The sequence below is a fragment of the Falco naumanni genome, chromosome 15 (assembly GCF_017639655.2).
Source record: "Falco naumanni isolate bFalNau1 chromosome 15, bFalNau1.pat, whole genome shotgun sequence".
Lineage (NCBI taxonomy): Eukaryota > Metazoa > Chordata > Aves > Falconiformes > Falconidae > Falco > Falco naumanni.
Genome location: NC_054068.1, coordinates 21,555,807 through 21,576,683, shown reverse-complemented (window position 1 = coordinate 21,576,683; position 20,877 = coordinate 21,555,807). Strand labels below are relative to the sequence as shown.

Here is a 20,877-nt window from a genome sequence, read left to right as displayed (position 1 = left end):
CTTTGCTTTGCTTTTATTTCTCTGGTTCCAAAGCAGAGTAGTTTCTTTATGGCTGAACATGCTCCTGTTTGCTTATCTGCTCCTCTCAATCTTGCTGGGGGTTGGAAGTTGTGCTGGAACTTTTGTCTGACTCATGCAGGAGTGACGCATGAGGTGGAGCTGGTGTCTGATGTGAAGCAGGATAGAATCCATCTTCCTCTCGACTCTTAACATGAAAACCTACCTGTGTTTATGCAGTGGCCAGGCAAGGCTTTGCGTACAGCAAGATGACCCAAATGATTTCTTAGTTTGCTGTTTGCAGCTGTATCCGCTAGAGCATCCTTCAGAAGTCTGCTCCTGGAACTATACGAGGGGTGGTACCTTTCCCTAGAGAGGGTTAGCTGAGCCTGGGCTGCCACTGCTTGTGGAGGTGGTGATGCACATCTGCAAGACCTTCAAGCTGACTTCTCCATGAGAAGCTCAAACATTTTGTCCCGCTTTTGGGTTTCTAGTATTAAAATAGGAGAGGAGGAACCCAGGTACGGTGGTATATGATACTCATCTCTCTCCTTTGCTGTTAACTCCTACACTCCTGTGTGTCCTGCTGCAGCATCGCAGGGTTTCGAAGCCTCGTCTCTGCCCTGCTCTCTGAGCTCTGCTGCCGCACTAAATCCCAGCAAACTTCTCCCATTGCGCCCAATTCCTAGTACAATGAAGCTGAACAATAGCTTGTGCCAAAGCGAATAGCTGTCTTAGTGTGGTTTGGTTTGGAGCTTTGCTCTGTTGGTTTTAGAGCCGATGTGCTCCGGCTCCCAGCCTTTAATCTGCCACAACCGAAATATTGTGACCCTGTGCAAAGCAGAGGGTGTAAACTGAAGACTGCAAAGAGGAGAACTCTAATGTACGTGTGCCTAGCTTTTATTTTCTTTTCTTTTTGGCAGTAAAGCTGCTCTGGAGAGAGACTCAAAGCTACAAGGGACTGAAGCAGGGAGGCTACTTGTTTTCAAGGGGCAAGTTACACTGAGGATGAGTTTATGACTGAAATGGTGGGATATAGAGAAAGGTATATAATTTCAGTTGGAGGGTGGAAAATGTGGTCAGCCCAGCTTGCCACACGTGGAAGCAGCCCGCAAGCAGAAGTCTTAAAGCAGGGCAGGGTGACGCTTCCTCCAAGGACTCGAGGCATTGCAAGGGCAATGAGTTGAAAGATAATCTGTGTGCTGCATAATGCAGGAATAGGAAGTTTCTTGGGGGGAGTGTGATCCACAGGGAGCTTCTTGGCTCAGCGCTGGTGTTCTGGGCCATAATTGCATGGTTTGCATGTACATATGTACACGCAGTTTATACATATACCAAACAACTAGTGCTAAACTGGCAGTCTGGGCTCAAGGTGGTGCTTGTAGGGTTCCTGGGTGAAATCACAGAGCAGACTAAAGCCACAGAAACCCTGTCTGCCATGGAGGACCGGCAATCCTTGTCCTGGGGAGCTGGCTCAGGGTGAGTCCAGGGTGGGATGAAGGTGTAGGATGCAGGATTTGGTGAGCTTGGCTTTGGGTGCCTGGGTCCCCAGGGTGCAGAAGGAGGTGCTGGGTGGGAAACGGGATAGCAAATAAAAGCAAACCCTTTGCCTGTTGTCAGCTCTGGGACGTGGGTGCTGAATTTGAGGGGGTAGCAGGCATCCAGCCATCTGCAGTGTGGCCTGCAGGGAAGCTCCGGGGCAGCTCTGGCTTCCACCAGCCCCATCCCACTGGCTGGACATGTCCTGCCTCCATCCCTGCCCTCTAATGCATGAAGCAAAACCTCCTTGGCATCCTGCCCTGTGACTGGCATCAGGTGGCATGTTAAGCTCCCCCGACACTAATTAACCACATTTAAAGAGGTGCTCTGATCTGTGACAGTGCTCATGCTCCTGCCGCTCAGAGGTGCTGCAGGGCTGGCCCTCACACACCCAGCAGCAGGGCCAAATTGGGGATTGGTAAAAGCAGGAGGGAGGATGGGGAGTTTTCAGGTTGCAGCTCGGTTTCGGGTGGTTTTGGCCATATTACCAAGTGACCACCCCACTACCTGCTGTATTTGCTGTTGCCGTGAGCATGTGTTAGCGCGAGCCGGCAGGCTGTGCCCTGGGAAGGAGAGGAGAAGCCCCCAGCCCTGCTGCCTTCCCTCTGCTCTCCATCCCCTCCCGGCTGCAGGCTGAAATCCGGCGCTGTAAAGGGAAAAAAAGGTCTTGGCAAGATCAGAGGATAAAAATTTCTGTGCTGGGGACCTGAAAAGAGGTCTAGTTAAATTGATGTGGGAAGATTAATGGCAGTTTTTCTTTTCTTTTTCTGTCTTTAAAGCCAGCGGAGGCGGGGGGGTGGGGGGGGCACAAGTTTGCTTTTCACACCGTGTATGTCTGGGGCTTGGCCAGCCTCACTGCTGGCCGCTCTTGGCTCCGGGACTGCCTGCCCCTGCTCGCCTACCCTACCCTGGCTACAGCTAAAAGGTTTGGAGGAAGAAAAACATAAAATAAGTGAAGCCCTCTGGGGAAGCCTTGGTGCACGCTGCGGCAGTGAGGGGCTGCATTTGTGTGATGGAGCAGGGGGAAGCACCCAGCAGCATCCTCACCTTTCCTGGTCTCCCCCAGGTTGCTCCTCCAGTCCTGGTAATGCTGTGAGGTTTTCCACAACCTCCCTGATCTTAGTCTCCTTTAAAGAAGTGCTTTGCAGCCCTTAACCTTCTTGTTTTCCATCTTGGTCGCATCTTGCTTTAGCTGAATTCCCATCTTCTCCTTGGCAAGAATAACCTTGTCCTTGGTGTTGTGTGCTCTGTTTCATTGCCCAGGGAATACCCACCCTCTGGGACATCCAAGGCCACCCATAAGCACCTCCCTGCGGTGAGCAGGCATCTTAATCTTTTCAGTACTTTTTTTTTTTTTTTTTTAATTTTTCCATAAATACCAGCAAGGACAGCATCTTCAGGAATATCCTTGCTATTATGTGCGCCCCAGGAGCTGCTGCTGCAGCCTGCCCTGGTGTCCTGGTAGTCAATGTGTGCTGCAGGGTGCTAAGTCTGGCTCCCCAGGGATCTGCAGTGGATTTGGGGTCACCTCCCCCTTCCTCTGCAACATGCCATGGCCAGCCCAGCGTTTTAGCCAGAGGCAAATTCCTCCCCAGGAGCATCATGTCAGTGCTTTGCACGCGGGAGGTGCATCCCATCCGGCGGTGATGCTTTGCACGCGGGAGGTGCATCCCATCCGGCGCACGCCATTTGGGGGCTGCTTTTCCCCTGCACTGCCACCGGCAGAGCTGGTCTCCGTTCAACCAGAACAAGCAGCAAATTAACCTGACCTAGATCTGGAGAAGCCGAAGAGACTGACAGTTCTGTGTGCCCTCAAAATCCATGCTCTGGAGGCAATACAGGGTGAAATCTTGCCTATTCCCAGGGAGGAGAAATAGCTGCTTATTTATAACAGCTTATTTATAACTGTATGGTAACGTGCTCCTCATCCCCTGGATGTGCAAAGAGCTCTGCCTCCTCTGCTGCTCTTCATCCTCGTGCTGGGAACAGCTTGCGATGAGGCTGGGTCTCCCCCATCCGTCATGATGCTCCTTTCCCTGCTCCTACCCATTCACGCTACCCAACCCCACGCTCATCCAGGGCAGGGGCACACCACCTACATCTCATCACCGCTGGGAAGCCTTCACAGAAGTCCCTTCTGGGCCAGGAGAACATCCTCAGTGGCTGCTCCTCCAGGCTGGCCATCGGGATCGCGCCCTCGGCCAGCAGCTGGGAACAGCTCTGGCCCTTGTGCTCCAGCACTGTCAGGTCTGACGGCCGCTCGGCTCCTGACGGATGGGACCAGCTCGCCCCTGGCGCAGCCGGCCCGTTGCCATGGCAATGGCAGGATATTGCTTTCTTACAGCCTCCTGGCTCACACAAAGCCAGCCGCCGGCTCCAGCTTTGCTTAGCGCAGGGATGTGCAACGCATACCAAGCGCTCCTGGCTTTCCTCTGTCCCCAGCTGGGAACCCACTCCGGAGCATGCGGGGAAGAACCAGCAGGAGCCGGAGCTCCCTGCCTCTTTCCCATGGCTGGAAAACCTCAGGTCTTCGTGGCTGCCTGCTTTTCCTCTTCCTCCAGGTGCTCGTGCACCCATCCCTCCTGCTTCTTATTTCCTCTATGTTTTTCACAACTGCAAAATTCCACCCACGCTGCTTTTCCCACCTCCTGCCTGTGACCTACATGGCTGACTTGGGGGGACACCCCCTAACGTCTCCAAAGGTCCAGCCATGCCCCTGGTCATGCTAGTCACTGCCGCCCAGGCAGCCTGACTGGAGCATCCCGAGCCCAAGCAGTGTCTCAGAGACGGGGCTTGGCACATGGCTCTGGGAGGTTGGATTGAGGATATAACCTCACAGGGTAAGACATGGTTCTAAATGCTTTGGGAGGCAGCAGGGACAATTTGTGCCCAGCCTGAGGTCTTGGTCCTGTTTGCTGGTGCTGCGGGAGCTGCTGGTGAATTCTGTGCTGGATGATAGCCCGAGTGCTGAGCTGGATGGGGGGATCGGGGCAGCAGCAAATGCAGAAGAGTGGTAATCATGAGTGGCTGGGTCGTGCCATACATCAGCCACATGCGGCCTTGGCTTCTGGTTGAGTTGGGTTTGGCAAAATCAATTGTGTGGATGAGAGTCCCAGCTCTCACCAGCCTGCCAGCCCTGGTAGCCAAGCCCTGAATCTCTTTACCAGTTTTAGCCAAAGACAATGAGACCTGGAAACCTCCATGGGTGTTATTTCCCCAGCAGTGAGAGCCTGAGACCCAAATTAGTGCCTTCCTCCCTGCTCAAACGCTGCAAGTTCAGCTGAGCCACATGATTAGCCACTAGAGAATCTACATAGGGCTTCAGGAGACCAGGCATCATAAGCTCTGCTCAGGGGCATTCTCTGCGTGAAAGAACAAGCTGCCAGCATGGTTTTATCTGAGCCACTGACGCTTGAAAGCCGGGCAGAGAGGGAGGACCAAGGTTTTTCCTCTGCCAGGGATGGCAGCCTCCCTCCGCTGGAAGAGGTGAAGGCTGGCCATGGCAGTGACCTCCTCCCATACTGGCAAAAAGGTCCCATCCTTGACAGCATCGCGGAGGTGCCATGTTCTTCAGGGATAGCAGTACAAGTTGTTGTCGTCTCATTTTATTTTTTTTTTCCTTCCCTGGGGAGCCACGGGCTGGGACTTAATCATGTTTATAGGCACAGGGTCTTCCCAAGCGTGCTGGAGCCTCATGGTACCCTCAGCAGGCTGCCTCTCCACGACTGCCTCTGCACCAAAGCCTGGACACCACACTGCCTGCTCAGAGGCTGCTGGGGGCTTGAAAATCAGCCCTAATTACAAAAAAAATCCCCAGCTTAAGATATCTGAGAAACATAAAAACCCAGGAGGTCCTCTTTCTGATTTTCAGGGGTCATATTTTCAAGTTCTGCGTGAGCAAAAAAAGATGTAATTGGCTTTTTTTTGCCCCAGGGGTAAGGGTTTCTTGGTAGCTCAGAAGCTAAAACTCCCATATAACTGCAGCTCCTCAGAAGGGTACGTTGTGAGAGCGTGTGGAAAGTCTGGGACACTGTGCTGGTGGGCAAGGGGTGATCAGGGATGTGGTATGCTACATGCTGATGAGTTAGACGTGGCAATCGGCCCTTTTTGGCAGCCTTTCTGCTCCATACAGCCCTGCTATGCTCAGAGCATCAGGGACGGCTGATGAAACCTCTAGACCCAAGGACATTTGAATGAAGGGGGACCCAAAATAGCCTGAGACATGAGAAGAGTTGAGGCCAAAAAAAAAACCCACCCTGTAATAACTTCTCCAGAAATGCTATATATAGACTAATTCGGTGACTTCTGGAAGGAAAGAGCTATGAAATCTGAATGGCAGCTCTGCCTCGATGTCCTGAGCGCCAGCAGCCAAGCCTGCTCCTGGAATACTGCCCTAAACAGGGCAAACTGGGGGCATGGGGGGGCAGGCAGTTGTTTGCCCCCAAGAACATCCCCATACTCTTGCTGGGGTTGTCCCAAATCTGTGGTTATGAAGGGGAGTGGGGAAGCAAAACCCAGATCCCCCCAAAGTGGGAAGAGGGAGAGGCAAGCCCTGCTCCTGATTGCATAAATTTGGTTTAATTTCACATGCTCCTTTGGGACTCTCCGGGCAGAAACTGTTTTTTTCTCCCCTTTTCTCTTTCCTGCCCCATCCCTTCTGCAAGCATTTGAAATTTCCACTTTGAACTTCATAGGTAGCTCTTTTTTCCCTACATCTGCCTTGATGTGCTGGGATTTGGTGTTTGCTTCCCTGCTCACCTCTCTGGCCATGGGTTTGGAAAGGAAAGCTCACCCCACGCTGTCCCTCTCTCCGCAGGTTATCCTGAAAGACCTGGAAGTGCTGGCTGAGATTGCTTCTTCCCCAGCGGGACAGACGGAGGGTCACGGTCCCTCCGATGTCTCCGATGTGCGACCCAGCCCTGTGGAGCTTCACGTCCCAGCCAGGGCTGGCCAGCTGAGCTCCTCCGGTGAGTGCTCCCTGTGCTGCAGCTCGGTGCCTCCCTGCTCCCTGGGCTCACTCGGTGCTCCGTGGCACCACTCAGATACGCTCGGGCAGAAGGGGAAGTCTCTTTTGCAGTAAAAAATCCCTGTATGCGTCCCCGCTTGGCTTGGGGATCAAGTCTGCCATGGCACAGACCAGGGCACTGCTTTTATTTTTATTGCTCTTTGCTCTAGCTCACATTTTGGAGATTTAGGAATGTTTAGCAGCAAGGTGCTGCAGAGGCTGGTGTGGAGGGGTGTCATTACTGTCCTGTGTTTTTATGGCACCGTAAAAAGGGTGCCAGCCTCTTCTCTCCTTGTAAAAGCTCTCAGAGCCCTAAAATAAGTTTAGGATGGGACACTGGCTGCAAGCCCGGGTGTCCAAAACACAGAAAGATCTGCAGAGGTTTCAGTCTGTGCCGGTGATGTTGCCCACATTGACTATGAACCGCTGTGTTGCTCTGAGTGTCTGGCAGGACCTCAGGAAAGAGATGGAGAGAGACAATTCTATTTTCTGGAGACTTGGGGGATTTAAAAAAAAAAAAAAAAGCCTTTCATTAATTATCCTGGCACATTGGGAAGTTTTTTCCACCTTCCCTTGTCTGTGGCTCATCCTTTGCAGTTGCTTGGCTGCCCCTTCTCCACTGCTGCTATTTAAGGGCCTCCCTGTTGTACTCCCCAGGCCAGGTCATCCCAGCCAAAAGCACGTTTCATGTCAGCTTTGGATTGCAACCCGAGCACGGAGCCAAGGCTGCCTCTCCCTGCGCAGGATGTGGCCACGGGGCCTTGCAAAATCGCTGCTGGAGAGGGAGGCTTCACTTTCCGCTCCCCAGGCTTTGTTTGCTCTGAAGATCCCAGATCACTCGCCCCTCCCTGGGCTTGGAAATGTTTGCACCAGCAACCAGCTCAGGCTTCGGGTTGTGTGGGGTGGGTTTTTTCTGCAGATCTACCTGTTTCATGTTGGCAGCTTTAGCCCTGCGATGGAGGGGTGGGGGCAGCAGTGCTGGCGACCTCCCCAAACCCTCTGCCAGTCTCATCCATCCTCCCGGTGTCAGAAGTGAGACCGCCTGGGTGGAGCAGCTCCTGCGGCGCTGGCCAAGCAGTTTGAGGAGCTGCAGTTCAGCTCACGCTGATGGTTGTCTGAGGTTTCCTTCCTTGTGGATGATCTAAAAATAGCAGGCTGGATGGCGTAGATCCTAACGGCTGCTGTGGCCCCTGTTAGCTATCTGGAAGAGCAGCTTGGCTTCACTTAGGCGTAATGTTTGAAGAGTCTGGCTCTCCCTGCGTTAGGCAGATCAGCTGGAACTGGAGCTCCCGTTGCCCCGGTGCAGGGCAGCTTGCCCCCACAGAGGTCCTGATGGGCTCTGGCTTCCTCACCTACTCTCCTCTTCCTCATAATGCACCAGAAAATTGTTTCTTTGGAAATTTATTTGGGGCTGAGCTTTGCAGGGTCATTGGCTTTTACCCAAAGGCAGATGTTTCTGGGGAGGGGAAAAGGAGCCGTTCGTTGGCCTTGGACATTTAGTGTGGCCCCGGTCTCGTCTGGCTCTGACCACCCAGGGCTGAGACTGGATCGGCTGCTGGGCTCTGGCTCCCAGGGGAGCTGAGGGGTCACAGCTGGGCCAGGACCCTCCTGGATTACGCCTGGAAAAGCAGAGGCTCCTGGGAAATACTTTTTGTCAGAGGGTTGTTTTGAGGGAGGGTTTTTTTTTTTGGAACGAGAGGGTGGCTGGTGGAAGTCCCTACATCTGTGCGTGGTCCCAGGGTACTGATGTACAGTGAGAACCCAAACTCTGCCCTGCAGGCTGATGCATTTGTGAGCGCAGCCCTTCACAGGCAAAAATCACAAGGTGCTGGCACTGAAGAGAGGGTGTACCATTTTCTGGGGTCACTGGTTTTGTATTGGGATGTATGGGAGTGTTCCCCAAGCACACCTCAGCACACCTCCCTGGCTAGCATGCCTTGGCTCAGACAGTGGGATGCTATCGCACCATTGGAGGGGATGCTGCAGGGTACCAGTGCATCTCCCCAGGGTTAAAACTGTCCCTTCCCTTCATCCCGCTTTAGACCGAGATGCCATCGGAACTGGCAGTGGGAGGAGAGCTGCTGAGCCATCTCAGGTCTGCTTCTCTCTTACCTCTGAGGCCCATCCAAGCATGCAGTTGGTGGCTTTGCAGGTAAACGAGCATGGACACCCCTTAAAATCCTTGAGCTCGCAGCAGGTTTCTATGCTGCGCTCTCTTGTCTCACCACTCCAGGCTTTGCCACCTGAGCGGTGCAGGCAGGAGGGGAGGTGGAAGGGGCTGGTGCCCCCGTGGTCTTCCCCCTGCTTCCTTTTGCTCCCTTTCTTCCCTCAGGATGTGTTTATGCAGTTGTTTCCCTGCCATTGAGTTTGGTTTCCTTCAGATGCTGGTTGATTAGTCAGGAAAGCCGTGTCCCACTTCCGCAGCCCGTTCCCAGCTCCAGTTTTTATTTAGCTGCTTTGTTCTCCAGTTACGTAAGGTCAGCTGCCCTTGACGCCTTCTCCAAACACAATGAGCTGGGGCCAGCCCAGCTCAGCACCGCCTGGGAGACCCGACATCTCCTCTCCTCACCCGCTCCGGCTGCCCTGGGAGAGGGTGGCTGGGTGCTGACCTCCATGGCTCTCTCCTTGGTTGTTTTCTGCCCGCTTTTCAGGGACAAGGTCTGCAGGGCCGTGCCCAAGAGCTTCCCAGTCTTCAGGGTGATGGTGCAAATGGCTGTCTGGTTTGTATGATGGGAACCCAGCTGCCTGCTTTGCTTTGGGAGTGTTTTGCCAACCCTGTAGATATTGGGAGAAGTAGCAGATGGCCCAAGAGTGCTTGTCGCCAAGGCCTGCAGGTCAAGGGAGGTGATTCTTCCCTCTACTCCGCTCTGGTCAGAACCCCCCTGCAGTGCTGCTTCCAGCTCTGGGGTCCTCAGCACAGGAGAGACGTGGCCCTGTTGGAGCCGGTCCAGAGGAGGCCACACAGATGGTCCAAGAGCTGGAGCATCTCTCCTGTGAGGACAGGCTGAGAGAGTTGGGGTTCTTCAGCCTGGAGAGGCAGCTCTGGGGAGACCTTATTGCGGCCTTCCAGTGCTTAAAGGGGGCTTATAAGAAAGATGGGGACAGACTTCCTAGCAGGGCCTGTTGCAATAGGACAAGGGACAATGGCTTTAAACTGAAAATTGGGAGGTTCAGACTAGATACAAGGAAGAAATATTTTCCAGCGAGGATGGTGAAGCAGTGGCACAGGTTGCCCAGAGAGGTGGTCGATGCCCTGTCCCTGGAGACATTCAAAGACAGGTTGGACGGGGCTGCAAGCAACCAGATCTGACTAAAGGTGTCCCTGCTCATTGCAGGGGGGCTGGACTGATTGACTTTTAAAGACCCCTTCCAACCCAAACTGCCCCATGATTCTGTGATGGCATAGGTGCAAGCCCTCCAGCCTAGTCTCCAGCTCTGCTCTGCATGAGAGGAGAAAGCGCCCTTCAAGAGGATGCTGATACCATCTGCTGCCTTATACAGGGTTACTCTTGCACACATCTCTTCCTTCCTTTCTCCGCAGCTTTGTAAGAAGCGGTTACGACCCTTTGTTTCACAGGAGGTGCTTTCCTCTCCAGCTCAGCCCAGTCTCTCCCGCCTGACTTCCTGCCAGAGACGGTGGGGATGATGACGTACCCTCTGAGCATGTCATGCTATAGGATGTTTACCGGGAGGCTTGCTCCATATGTGGGTGTGCTAATGCACCTGAGGTCATTGGTTTCCACCGGCAGTCTGTGGGTATCCCAGGAGTTGGTGGATTGCTCTGGAGGAGGCTGCTGAAAGTTCTGAGAAATGTGGTCTGTTGAGTTCAGACTCGCTGTATCCCCACCGGAGAGCGTGCAGCGCTCCAGAGCCTGGACCAAACACAAGATTTTCTGCAGTAGGGATTTCTTGTCAACATTTTTTTGAGGGATTTTGTTTCAGTGAACCAAACCACTCCCTTTACGTTGTCTGTCGCTTCATTTGTGTAATCGTAGATCTGCAGAGGTGGCAGTGTAGGACAAGGTCCCACCTCCAGACGGTCTGGAAACTATTAGTGCAGCCTCTGAAAACACCAGGCGAGAGTCTGTAGGGTGCAGGGGGTCCACGAAAGGTAGGAAGGTGAAGGTGGCCCCTTGTCAGATGGCTCAGATTTGCTAAACTGGCATTTCCAGTGATAGGGGAGGATAGATGGGAACCCCCTCCTTATTCATCCTCTCCACAAAATGCAAGGAGACGGCCAACATCACACCATGGACTGCTTGCTCTCAAAGGAGTCAGTTTCCAACAGCTTTGACAAGATCAGGAGTGCAACAGCAGGGAGTGGAGGAGCCAGGCAGGCAAGAGAGGAGAGACTGTTGCTCCCGAGTGCTCTGAGCTCAGCGCCCTGGTTCCTGATGGTTGGTGACTCTGCCATCTCCTTCCCTACTGGCATGGAGCTGTTCAGGAGGATTGACTTTCAAAACCACTTTTCTGTCTCTTGAAGAGGAGGGGAATTAGAAGAAAAAGGTCGTGTGTTTCTTTTCCTGGATGCTCTGCAACAGTGGTGCTGGGATGCTGTGGAAAAGCCCAGGAGAGGCCATTCAGACTGTAGCCATAACTCACCTGGCATGCCTTCAGGCATCGATCCCTCCAGAAATGGTTAGAGCACACGGCTGGCCGGAAAGGTTGGGGATTCCCGAGCAAAAGCTGAGATTATGGGTCTGTAGGGCTGACGCAGAAGCTGATGCTGCAGATAAGATCGCCTCTAGCCAAGCACCCCCAGTGTAGTTACTTTGCTGAGCTGCCTCAGTTTCCCCAGGACATTGCAAGGAATTTGAAGGGTGGAGTGAGGAATGAAATGAAAACAATTAAACTAGCAAAATTAATATTGGTGCAGAAATGGCCTGGCAGAGCCTGTTGGGGCTCGTTCCTGCTTGCAGGTTATCTTCTGTATGCTTCACCTTTCCATGCAGTAGCCTCAGCCTGCTCTAAACTCACCACTGAGCTTAACTGCTCCTCTTTTGCAGCTCTGCTGGCTATTCTGTCCTCCTGTGCGCTGTGTGAGCTATACCCCTGCTGCATTTTTGCTTATTGATTTACCCTAACGAAGAAAAACGAGCCAGCAGTGGACTGCTAACCTTGCTAGGAAACCCATCAGCATTATCACTGCCTGCTGCCTTCTTCCAAGACAGGCACAAGCACAGACCCTGCGTCGAGTGCAGGGATGCAGAGGATCAGTGCAGCGAAAGTCTTATTTGGCATCAAAATACGTACCCTGGCCCATCTGGGGACCCCCTTTCTGGCGAGATGCTGAAGTCTCAGTAATTGCAAACCCATGGCTCTTCAGCCAGGTAGGAAGGGGAGAAGCATCTGTGCGCCCAGGCAGCCCTGCAAAAGTAGGCTGAGCACAGCCCGTGGCCATGCGATCCATAATTTCAGTGGGTTTATTTCCTCAGCAGCATCCTGCGCTCTGGAGAGGGGCGAGTGGAGGTTTTGCAGAGCCCAGCTCAGCTGCCGACACGTTTGCATCTGTTTCCAGCTACGCCCTGCGCTGCGTTTTGAGGGGGGGGGGGGGGGGGATGGATGGATGGATTTGCCTTTTTTACAGCTCTATTTTTATCCCACTCCTCGAGGCTTCGCCGCCCTGTGTTTGCAAAAGCGAAAATTCAAAACATCCTGGGGAAGGCTGCCGGGTGGGAGACGCCACGCAGATTCCCACGTCGCCGCCTGGGGTTCTGCCGAGCCCCATCTGGCAGTGCCGACTCCCACGCCGCTGGCACCCGAGCCGAGCCCCACGCAGGATGAGGGCTCACGGACCAGCTCCGGCTGCCGCTGGGCTGCTCCCAGAGGAGCCGAGGGTGATCCTTCTCCAGGCTGAGGGGGAAACACGATGCCCCAGGGAAGGCACTGGGCTGGGAAGGATACTTGGCCCCGCCAGCTCTTAGTTTACCCTCCCTATATCCAAGCTGAAATTGCTTCAATTAGGGATTGTGGTAAATCATTTTAGCTAAACCACCACAAATACCCTTGTGGATACTCTTTAAACAGCTTAGCCAGCTTTAGCTTGCTTCGGAAAGGAATCAATTCTGGTCCAATGTTATTTAAATTTGGTTTAAATGGAGTTAAGCAAGTCCACACCGGTTTTAATTAAGACCAGTTTGAAACCAATTACGGTAAATTAGTGGAAGTTGTCTTTTATGCCAGGGTAAAGTTTGGCACTTTGTGGCTGAGGTAGGAAAATCCAGCTTTGTGCTGGAGTCTGCTGGGCCCCCCTGGAACAATCTGGGGACACTTTGGGCACTGTAGGTCTCGAGACAGCTCAGCCCATCAAGCAGCCAGACAGCCTGAATGTTCCAGGCTGCTATACAATATATATTTATAAGGGCCTTAATATAGATCCCTAATTGCCTGTCGTGGTTGATTTATAGCGTGGCCATGTGAGCGATGGGGATGGCATGAACCACCGGGGAGCGCTTGGGGATGCACCGTGGCTTTTGGCAGGTGTTCGCCACACTCCGCTCGAGCTAGCACCCATGGGTGAGGGGGCAGATGCCGGTGCTGACTTAGGTGATCTAAGAAGCCCACTTGTGTCGCTGGCTTTACCCCAGGAGACAAGAAGCTTGCCTCAGGAAAGGATTTGTTAGCCCAGCATCCTGGGCTACAGGAGGATGCTCTCTGTAGTCACTGAGAAAGGGCCGGGCTGGCTGGCTGGCGCAGTTTCCACGTGCCTTCGGTAGCCTGTTTCTACTGACTTTTTTCACTGCTCTGATGTTCCTCTGAGCCCAAAATTCCCATTTGTTCCTATTATAGTGGATATCTGGGCTGAGTTTCGTCATTCCTCTGAGCAGGGATCTTTCTTCTTTCCAGCTCCCTCCTCCATACCAGATTTTTTAAACAGGCAGCAGAGCCGTGACGTGCCACCAGCCCCGTTCTGGGTACGTTAACAGCCGATCTGGCAGGTTACAGATCTGCAAAGTCTCACTTCAGGGAAAGGGGGGAGAGGTGCAAACTTCAATTAATTAAGCCACAGTTTTCTTAACACTTCTCTCTGCTTGTCTCTCGTGCTTCGTAGAAACACTTGACAAGCTGCTCCTACGGTTCTGTCGAGCTGAGGATGCCGCTGTGCTGAGCTGTAACCCACGGGGCAGCGAGCTGAGCTCTGGGCTGTGCTGGGAAGGGTTAGCAATGGCAAACAAGGTGCCAGCCACTTCCTAGACATCCTGTAAACACAGAGCAAATGGGAAGCTTGGAGGATTGGGAGGTTTTGCAGGAGAGATGTTTTGCCTGCTTGGAAGAAATATTGCCCTTTTAAACTCTGGCTGAGATTTAGGTTGAGCTTTTTGCAGCCTGGGAGACTCCTACATGCTGGTTTCTCAGCCCCAGCATTACCCCTGGAGAGCACTGACAAGGCTGCTCCGGCACAGTGTGCCAGGGTGGAAACCTTCCTTAGGGACACACAGGCGTAGCTGCTGGATGCTGGGTGGGCAAGGGATGGAGAAATGATCCCCTTTGAGTTTGGTCTTGATGCTCCTAGAGGCAAAGGATGATGAAGCAGCTCCCTTGGGCATGCAGACTGACACATCACACCTTCCTCTCCAAAAAAAAACAGGGCTAAGACTTGTTTTGGCCATGTCTGTGTCTCAGTCCCTCCTTGTTCCCAGATCGCTGACCCACTGCCTGGCTTCCTCCAGGCTGGGCAGGAGGGTCGGAGGTTCAGGAGTGAGTCAATGGATGAAAGTGGCAGGACTGGAGGCTGATTGTCCTGCAATCACAGCCAGGATCTGATCTCCGAGGAGATTCTGGCTTTTGGATACTCGGCTGACCCAACGGGTCCTTCTGAGCATCCAGTCTGAGATGCAGGAGATGCTGCACCCCCTCAGGAGTGCGGATCTGAGGATGTTCTGGCTGGTGTGTCTTGCACCGACATTTCCAGCCCCGCAGCTCCCAGGCTTTGTCCTGTGCACGTTGCTGCTGGCACCCCAGTGAGAGAAGTGCTGAACCTTGCAGGGAGGAGAAAAGTTGCTGCCTCCGGGTTTTCCCTTGGGATGTGTTTTAGGGTATGTAATGGTTTGGGTTGCCACCGGAAGGCATGTGAGGTAGGGTACGTAGCTGGCTTTGCTGTGTGGAGGGAGCACTGGGCAGGAGCACTGCTGTGCTGTGCAACAGTGCGACCCGTGACATTGTGGGGGCCAGAGACATGATTTTTGGGGTCTTGAGAAGGGAAAAAATCCAATATGAGACCTTCCTCCGGACAAGCTACGATGCTGGGGCATTACTAGCCGGTGGGGATGAAGGTGTGATGTCCTGCCTGCTGCTAGCCCTTGGTTTGCAGCACAGCTCTGGTATGGAAGCCTTGGCACTGCTGACAAACCAGGCAAAACACATCACTTTTGCAGCTTTGGAAGACAGTTTCTATGTGCTCTTCACCTCCCCTCCCCACCAGAAAGAAAACCAGTGCTTGCTTTTGAGGCTCTTACCTGTGGTACAGGCTTGAGACGTGAGGCTGAGCTGCGGGCAGGCACGGTGGGAAGGCAGAGCTGCTCCATGTCACCTTGCCCAGACCGTGTCTCTCCTCAACCCGCTTTCAAGTGGTGCTGAGCAGCTGTAGTGATGACACGTGGGGCACGGCTGTATTTTCAGGCTGGGTACTCCCTGCCTTCAAACAAACGCACCTTTGTTTTGGAGCGCATCAGCTCAGCTAGATTTTTTTTTTTTTTTTTTTTTTTATGCCCAGATCATCTTCCCTGCAGCTGAGGGGAAACATGATGCTGCAGCGAACACTTGTGCTCTGGGCGATGCCTGCTTCAAAGCCTGGTTTGGGGTTTCAGATGTACCAAGTGGGGGGTGAACACGCAGCTCCAGCGGGCAGGGGACACCAGGTTCTGGTCCAGATGACCTTGTATTTCATTTTTCATTTTCTTTGGCTGTCTCTGTTCTCTTGGATGCTAAATCCAAACTAGAGGTAGCTGCCCTGCCTGTATCTCTGTGTATCACTGGGACAGGCAGGATGGAAAACAGCCCAGTGGCTTTTCCATCAGCTTTCCTGAGCTTTGGTGGCTTGATTGTGCCTTTAATTGGCTGCTCCATGCTCTGCTGAGTCTTGGTAGAAGCAGACAACATAGATAAATCAAACTCTTTAGGTTTCTGTCAGTGATCTGATGGAAATACTGGCTATTCTCAGGACGGGGGGAATAGCCTTGGGGTGCTCGCGTGTGCCAGCTTCTCTCCTTACCGTGGTTAGACATGGTCTTTCCAAAGGAGAAATTAAGGGAGAGAGCTCCCCTTGTTGCAAAGTCGCCTTTAAAATGCTCTCTCCAAACATTTGCTTTGAGCGTTGTCCTGCTAAATAAACCATCTCCCCTGTCATTTCACTGTGGGAAAAGCAATCTTTACTTGCCAGCTCCCTGCATTTGTGGGTTTGAAGGGATATTTTTTCTAAAGCTTTCTGTGTACCCTGAGCTGGGAGATGCCCCTTTGCCAGCCCTCCCTGGCTACCCGCCCTGCACATAGCCTCGGACCCAGTTAGGATGTCTTACCAAGCGGGTGCCGCAGCAGCGAGAGCCGCCTGCAGCAGCAGCCCACACACCTTACAACCTGGAGCATCATTTGCTGCTAAACGAGCAATAGGAGCCCATCAAGAGTGAATTTCTGGCCCTGAGAGTGTGCGGAGGGGGATGCCAGCCGCTTGGCAGAGGCTGTGAGCAGCAGCTTGCCAGCTCCAGGTGCCCTGCGCAACAAGAGGGTGTGGAGCATCCCTTCCTTGTACAGCTGGAAATCCTCCGGTCCTAAACAAAGTGCCTAAGGAGGAAACACAGAAGAGCCTTGCAGGCCTGGCAGTGCATTGGGTCTGGGTACGTCGCAGCACACCTAGGCTCTCTTAAGCCTGCCATCTCTCCTTGCCATCTCTCCTTGCTATCTCTCCTCTCTCTGCTTTCCCACCCTTCCCCTTCCCTCCAGCCAGGCACTTCCCGTACCGTCCCTGCTCAGAGTCCGGCCACTCTCATTACCTGTAATTTTTTGCCTTTGAGACTTGGAAGTGTGACCTGTAATAGGTGGTGCCTCAAAACAAAGCCTTGTTGGCCTTCTGGGCAGACCCAGCACTTGCCGGAGCTCCCGCTGGGTCTGGAGGGACCAGAAGGATGCTCCTGGATGCTCCAGGCTGGAGGGCCCACAGCTCCTTCGTGCCAGTCCCCCTTCCCTAGCTTTCAGCTTCTTTTGTTATAAAGGGTCTTTGCAAACAGAGAACAAAAGAAACCCCTGGGTTTTGGTGCAGTCTGTAGTCCTGGAGCTGTGCTGTGGTTTGACCGGTACTTTTTGCTAGCCCCGGGGCACGCTGTATGTCACACTGTTGCACCAAGCGGCTCCTGCTCAGGAGAAATCATGTCACCGAGTGTAAACCGGTGGCTGTGCCATGACCCAGGGCTGAATGTGTGTGTCTGCCGCTGCGCGCGGGCTCGGGGCGTCTGTGGGGCTGGATTCAAGGCTCTTCGGCTCACCAGCAGCCTGGGTTTTGGGATGCGTGTACATGCCGTAGCCAAGGAGATGGGGATTGCTTATTGATCTAGAGCCTCAGGCACCCCTTCTTTTATCAGCTACTGAAGCTGAATGGCTCTGGGATGATCTCCCAAAAAGCCCGTTTCACTGCCATATGCTGCCTCACGGGTTGGGACCACCACAGGACGCTTTCCCCTGGGTTGGAGAGAGCTGCGGCAGGGCTGGCTCTGCTTGGACCAAGCAAATATGGTTGTATGAGGCTTGGAGACCTTCTCATGCCCCAGCCTTCCTCTGCCAAGCGCTGTGACTGTATTTTGGGTGTCTGCTCTCTGACTGAGACTGCTTCGGCAGGAGGGCCCTGGCTGCTCTAATTTGCTCTCCCCTTCCCCTGCCTCCCCAGGTACAAAAGGCTTGGAGTGCTCGCCCTCCACCCCCACTATGAACTCCTACTTCTACAAGTTCATGATCAACCTGCTCAAGCGCTTCAGCAGCGAACGGAAACTCCTGGATACCAGAGGAGCTTTCATTATCAGGTCAGAGCCCCCCAGCAGCCTCACTGAAGCCCCCAAGCACCCCTGGGCAGAGTGGGATGGGGATGATGAAGTCAAGCAGCTCAAGTGCTGTCCTCCCTCGCAGCTAAAACCATTTCCACGAGCCTCCCTCACTCGCCAGCAGATGGTTTCAGGGCAAACTGGTTTTGCCTTTCACGTGTTGAGGCACCATATTCCTTGCTCCCATCCCCGAAAGCAAAGCAGCTCCTTATTAAACAGCGTTGTCAGAGCCCGTTTCATTAAGAAACAACTAGACCAGCCAGAGCATGAAGACAGGCTTGCGCTCGGGGTGCCAAGTGAATCGCTCCACCCGGCTTGGCGAGATGTTCACCCAGCAAATGCCTCATCCCCCAAAACTGCGTGTTTCCGTGTGTGGAGCTGGAAGGTTTTGCTTTGGCTTTTTAAGGAGCTGTGGCAGAGGCTGGAAAGCCTGGGAAGTGTTGTGGCAGCTGGCAGGGCATTATCTTTAATGCAATGAAATCTGGGGCAAGGGACACCATTTCCTCAGCTCCCTGGGAAATAATGGGCTTAATGGTTGACGTGAGGTGGAGAAATTGGTGAGGAGCTTGGTGGGAGGAGCAGGAAGGAGCCTGGGTTTTTCTCCCTTGCTTTCAGGGAGGTGGCATCAAAACGAACGTGGGGAGAGCATGAAACCCAACTTCAGAGATGCCTCTCCAAAGGCGGAGGGGTGGACGAGGTACTGGTGGGGGAGTCCTGTCGCTGTGATTGGGAAATAAATTGTGCAGAGCTCTCAAAATCTGCTAAGCTGAGCTGGATGTTGAGCTGTACCAGGTTGGGCAGCAGTTTGTGCCAATGTCTCGGGCAGCCTGAGAGCTCACCGAAAAGCTGCTGCTGGATTCAGCCCATGAGCAATGAATGTTGAGGCAAAGCACAGCAGGTTGCAAAAATGTTGAAGCATGGGCAGGGCAGGGTTGCAGCTGCTGTTTGGGCTGCAGGGCAAGGATTTCAGAGGTTTCCCCCCACTTACATTACATTAATGTAATACATTACCTTTCCCCCCCGCCCCCCCCCCAAAAAAGAAATCTAGCTGTGCATATGGAGTGGTTTGGGTTTTTTTCTTTTGATAGGAGTGTTTTGGTTTTGGGTTTTTTTTTCTTCTGATAGGAGTCTGGAAATGTTGAGTTTAATCATCCGGGGATTTAAGGATAGGGCAGAGACAATATCCCACTCATAGTGTCCCCTTCCTTCCCCCCAGGCAGCACAGCCCCTGGTGTGAGCAGCACTTGGCAGGCAAAGTGGCCGTGTTCCTCAGTAAGAGCGCAGGGCAATTAGAGCAATAGGGAGCCTGGGCAGGGTCCCATTTGAAAGCTCTCCTGTGTTGCAGCCACCTCAGATTTTTCCTTCCAGCTCTGTCAGGATGAGCCGTGGCTGGCGCGGCCGGCTTTCCCAGCAGCCAGCCAGCGGTGCGGTGGGACTGGCTCACAGCAGCTCAGCGAGCCGGGGCTTTTTACAGTGACTCATACCCCCAAAAATCCAGTAAAGGAAAAAAATATATTACTCTGTCCTTTGTCAAGTCACGTTGTGGCTCACGTAGGGTAGATGCAGGTCTGGAGCTAAAGTGGTGGTACTTGCGATTAACTCTGAAACCTACTGATGGCAGTTGAAGTGCTGGTATTAACTACGCATCTGCTGTGTCCAGAAAAAACAAGATGGGAGTAGAGGAGGAAAACTTTTACAGGACTCTCTGGAAAAGATTGATCTCTTGCCGGAGAGACCCAGTGAACGTGGGAGCCTCATGGTGCTATTTTTAGCCACTTTTCAAATTGAAGCCGTATGTGCGTTCCCACGTTACATCCCTCCCCTGTCCACAAGCCAGCTCAGCTGTTCGGCGCAGCGGGGTGAGAAGCCAGCCTCATGTTTGACTTGGGAGGTGCTGGTGATGTTTCATCCTGGGCCGGAGAGCGCAAGGAGGATGCTTGAGAGACCAGGACAGCGCATGCTAAAGCGTGGTCCTCCCCCACTGCTGGCGCGATTGCTCCCTTTGTACCTGTCGTCTTCCCCTCCCCTCCAGGTCCACCGCTGCCCCTTCCCGCTGCCGGCCAGCCTGAAAACAGTCAAGTGGAGAAGGAAGATAGACCTGTTAAGTTTAGGCAATGATTTCCAGCTGAAGGATGGGTGCTCAGGGGAAAGGGAAACGGGGGACAGGGTTTTTATTAAAGCACAGCGCAGCGATTTTCCCCGTCACGTTGCCAGTGGGCAAGTTCGAAGGTCCGTGAGGTCAGGCGGAGGGTCTGTGTTTAAAGGTCGTTTATTTCTAACCTGACTCAAGCTTGTTCGTGTCTGGTTGCTGACTCTGAAAGGACTTTAGTCTCTCTCCTGATGTGTCCTCAGAGTCCTGGAGGCAGAGGTTACAGTACCTCATGTGCTTGAGGACAGGAGCGTGGTCTGATTAGCAGGAGGCTGTGGGGGTAGGACCATCTTTTGCTCTGTAGGGACCTGTGGTCCCCAAGACGTGCAGAGCTGCTCCAGTGCCTGTCTGATGTTGACAGATGGGTGGGAGAGGCACTCACAGCCCTCCTGGGCAGAGCCCACCCTCCGAGCCTGGCTCAGGTGAAGATGGGGGGCTGTGATGGGTGGTCCTTGCCATCAGTGACCCTGGTGCCAAGCTGGGTGTCTCAACATGGTTTGCCAGAGACACCAGGGTGGAGCTAAGTGGAAACACAACCTGCCTTTAAAATAACAGGCAAACAGCTCCAAAAACTTCTGTTGTTCATAAGGAAGAATCCACATCATTTCTTCTTCCTTGCCAGGGACCACCAGGCTGGGGGATAACCCCGCACTGGCACGAGGTCCATCTGCCAGTGCCACTGGTGCATCCAGGAGGTGCCCTTTCTTGGTCTGCCACCTTCCCCAGTGGGATCCAGCACGGCGTCACTGGATCAAACCACGGTGTGATGACCCATCTGTACCACCAGCCAAGGGGACCTCACGGAGGGAGAGCCTGTGGCCACAGCAGAACTCACACACCAAGCTGAGCCCCGGCAGGAGGAGAAGGGAGGGGCAACATCCAGGAAAAGGCTCTTTAAAGCTGCTTGGATGCCTCACAAATGCCTGGGCAGGGGACCCTCTTTGCTAAGGGATGTGCCAAGGGGGCTCCAGTGGTGCGAATCACCCACAGTCTCACGCTTTCCACCCCTCTCCCCTTGAGGAACCGGAGAGGTGGCAAACCTACTCCCATGCTCTCTTCCAAGGATTCCTTTTTGGTTTGGCATCGGTTTTCCACATTGCAGCTGACAGGGTTTCCTCTGGGGGTCGGTCGGTCTCACTGTCACTTGTGACTCTTTTTAGGCT

General features: G+C 53.5%; 1 protein-coding gene across 1 annotated transcript in view; it reads left to right on the top strand.

Moving 5' to 3' along the window:
• Positions 1-20,877, top strand: part of VAC14 (VAC14 component of PIKFYVE complex) — a 64,093-nt gene that overhangs the window by 24,166 nt on the left and 19,050 nt on the right. The window contains exons 13-14 of the mRNA XM_040615271.1: positions 6,353-6,503; positions 17,415-17,547. Of these exons, the coding sequence (XP_040471205.1) occupies positions 6,353-6,503; positions 17,415-17,547 (284 nt within the window). The remainder of the gene's footprint in view (positions 1-6,352; positions 6,504-17,414; positions 17,548-20,877) is intronic.